General features: G+C 35.6%; 1 protein-coding gene across 12 annotated transcripts in view; it reads right to left on the minus strand.

The window, feature by feature from the left end:
• Dgkb (diacylglycerol kinase beta) overlaps positions 1-3,623 on the minus strand; it is a 609,362-nt gene that overhangs the window by 430,888 nt on the left and 174,851 nt on the right. For all 12 annotated transcript variants that reach the window (XM_010643347.3, XM_033757026.1, XM_010643348.3 and 9 more), the window contains 2 exons: positions 2,889-2,977; positions 2,690-2,806 (listed from right to left, as the gene is read on the minus strand). In XM_010643347.3, coding sequence (XP_010641649.1) covers positions 2,690-2,806; positions 2,889-2,977 — 206 coding nt within the window. The remainder of the gene's footprint in view (positions 1-2,689; positions 2,807-2,888; positions 2,978-3,623) is intronic.

A 3,623-nucleotide genomic window follows, 5' to 3' on the forward strand; every position in this document is an offset into this window, starting at 1 on the left:
TACTAACTTTTTAAAACTGTGTGAGTCTTTCTTAAGAAAATTCTTGAGAGCCAGGGATTTAGCTTAGTAGCGCAGCACCTGCCTAGCAAGCACAAAGTCCTAAGTTCATCCCCAAACCCCCCCGAAAAAAAAAGAAAAAAGAAAAAGGAATAAAAAAGAAAATACATGAGACCAGAAAAAAGAAAGGAACGGAGGAACGAAGAAAGGAAGGAAGGAAGGGAGGGGATTACGGGAACCCTGGAACTTATATGAGCTTGGGCGGAGATAGGCCGGAAGCCTCAGAACTTGTGAGAGTTTAATAGGAGGGACTCTTTCGTTTTTTTTTCTTGATTCTAAATCATTCTCCTCAGACCTCTCAGATGGGTCTTGTTTTCCGAGTAAAATTCAGGGATTGATTGATGTAGAGCTTGGCTCTAAAGACATTGACAATTTATGCTGTGCTCTGCTATGACACAGAGAATCATCTTCATTTGTTTATTTATCTTTACTGTAAGAATAAAATGTTAGGAATATGTTGATGGAACTGAGTTAGGACACGAAATCCTTCCCTTTTAAAAGCGCGGTAACACCTTCTTTTTGTAGTAAAGGGATTGGTGTCATAACTTGCAAGGGAAAGGCAAGTGCTGACTAAAGATAAAAGTGTAATTCGTGAATGGCACGGCTAGATGAAGATTATGAAGCCACCAATAGAAGGAACCATTAAAACAGACCAAAAGGAGGATAAGGAACCTTGGCATATAAAACCAAAAAATATTTGAAAATGCATGGAGTACCGATAGGAGACCGCAAACAATGGTAACTGTGGGGAAGACAGCTCCCACAGAAGGGAAAGAACAAAGACACACTCAGGGAGATTAAACAGAGTGGAGGAGAAAAACCCCATGTAAAAAATCCAAATCTTTAAAGCTTTTGTATTTGGAGAGGCAGCAATGTAATTTTGAGCGTTCAAGCTTCTCATTCACTTAAAATATTGCTTTTTCTTGAGAAATAAAAAATAGAAATTATAAAGTTAAGGCATCATATTAAAATTTATTTGTAGAAAAGAAAATAATTTCAAATACAATGATGAAATTTATTCTGAGAGTCTCTAATTTTGGTTTACCTTAATATTAATATATAATTGACTCTATAGTAAAAACAAGAACAGCCTCCTACTAGATCTGAAACAAAACTATATATATTTGTACATATTTAGCAAAAACATTAATTTTAATGTACATATTTTAAAATAAAACTATTGTCTTCTTAAAAGTGAGAATTCAATACAAAGAATTCATGTGTATAATTTAAATCATTAGGCATTTTATTATAATAACCAACATTAAAAAAATGAAAGTGTCTTTCATAATTGAGAAATTTTCAAAATGTAAATGCAATGCAATTTAACTGGATAATAGCTGAAAATGATTGAAGAAAGTATGTTCACTTTTTTAAAAAATGTACTTAATTGTATTTTTGAAATGTAAGTCATAGACTGTTTCTCTCATTATGCTCCATGCGTGTGTGTGTGTGTGTGTGTGTGTGTGTGTGTGTAAGAATGCTGTTTAATCAGTGGATTGGGGACTGGGATTTGGACACTGCAGAGAAATTTATTTCCTTAACTGACTCAGTGACCTCTACTGTTTTACTCTGCCAAAGGAAGAGAATTAATCCTAAAAAAGGAGTATTCAAACACTATGCTGGGGGAAAAAAATAGAAAAATTCTAGTCTCAGAAGTGTTTTTGTATTCTATTAAGAAAAATGGGTACTCTAGAAAATATAAATTCTAATTAATTTCTAGAAATTAAACATAAAATATTAGAGGTTCCATATCTCATTTTTATTCCAAAAAATTATTTGACACTGGTTTTGACAGTCATTTACACCAGGTAGAGTCCTAAAGTTTCTCAAGAAAGACCAATTTTTCTTAATTATCAGTGTTACTAATGATTAACAATTACATCTAAATCTCTTTTCCTCCTATTTAAGATTCAATTGAATGAACAAGGCTAAAACATGTTGCAAACCAGAGTGAAATGAATTCTTAGGGGCAGCAAGACTTAAAATATGGACCTCTCCCCTCTTTATCTTACCATGTGACCAAGGACAATTTGCATAACTTTATTTATTCTTTTTTTATATATATAAAGAGGATTGAACTCAGGACCTTGTGCTTATGAGTCAGGAGGTACAACTACTGTGCTAAATCCCCAGCCCAACTTTATTCTTAATTTTACTATAAAACTACATTTTTAGAGCACCTCATTCATTTTTGCTGCTTCTTTTTAACCTATTGAACCTTGTTTGAAATAAATGTACCACCACAAAATAAGAAAACACTTATAAAATAGTTGTTAAATACAGGCAAGGTCGAGCTCTACCCTGAAAGTATCTTTTTATTGCCTACCCGTAACCTTGGTTTCCATTTGCTTTCCTGGGAACCTCTTCAGTTCCACAGAACACAGTTTGAAAACAATGATAATATGAACTGTAAGCTTCTCATCAGTTCTAAAATTCTGGATTCTTTGATGACAAATTTGACCTAGCCCTGATCCCATTGGAAGCCTGAAGAAAAAAAGACGCATCTGTGGTTTCATGTTAATTTATTCCAACGTCTAAGTAGCAATTCCAGGTAGAGCTATCAGATAGGATTGGGTATGCAGCCTTCTCTGTGACTGGATGCTAGGATTCGTTTTTCATGATTACTCACTGTGATCTGACACCAGACACAATGCAGTCCTGTCAGGCCCTGGTAACATTTTACTGTTTTGTGGCACTTGTCACACTTGGTTGGGCAGTTGCCTTCAACCCAGTAATGGTGCATGACCTAGGACAGAACAATAACATCGAGATAAGAAGAAGCATCCATAATTGCTACCCACAGCAAGCAAGCATGGCCACAAACTTACGTCAGTGTTCTTTTTGGACTTCACGTAGGTCTTGATGCAAGAGGGAGGCGCTCTGGCCACACAGCGCTCATGGACTGTGTACTTGCAGACTGAAAGAAAACAGGTACACAAATGCAGAGCTAATCCTGGTCCTGATTGCAATTTTATAGGGAAAGAATGACATTAACAGAACCTCATTTCATATCCACTGCTCCCTAATCAATCCAATCAGCCACATCAAGGAAAAGTCCAAGTCGACTGTTTTTACCATGGAGTACAAAAGGCCAATTAGTACAGGAAATATTATGCATGTGAAAAACCAAGACTCCTCTATCATGGCATAGCAGGAAATGCTTAATTAAATCAGTCCTTACTCGAATTTTTCACAATAATTTCCAGATGACAAAAATATCAAAGACAAATTGATGACTGCCAAATGGCTTGGTGTCATCGCTAGAAGGGAGAGATCTATATTTTGCAAAGGTATAGGCACGAGAGCAGCTGCTGAGCATGGGACTGAAAGCCTAGGGCTTTGTACTATTTTGTCTATTGATTTATCTAAACCTTACATGGCCAATTATTGTATTTCTAGAGAAAAGATTTCATCACACACGTGTGGGTTTTACTAAAACTTCATCCTTCCCTTGACATCACAGGATTGTTTGCCCTCTCAAAATAATCTTCACTAAGCATCACATGGTATGAATGAGCAAAAGTTGTTGTTTTTATGCAAACATGCATATATAAACATATATG

This window comes from Fukomys damarensis, unplaced genomic scaffold (genome assembly GCF_012274545.1).
Source record: "Fukomys damarensis isolate Sample0158 unplaced genomic scaffold, DMR_v1.0_HiC HiC_scaffold_4, whole genome shotgun sequence".
Classification (NCBI taxonomy): domain Eukaryota; kingdom Metazoa; phylum Chordata; class Mammalia; order Rodentia; family Bathyergidae; genus Fukomys; species Fukomys damarensis.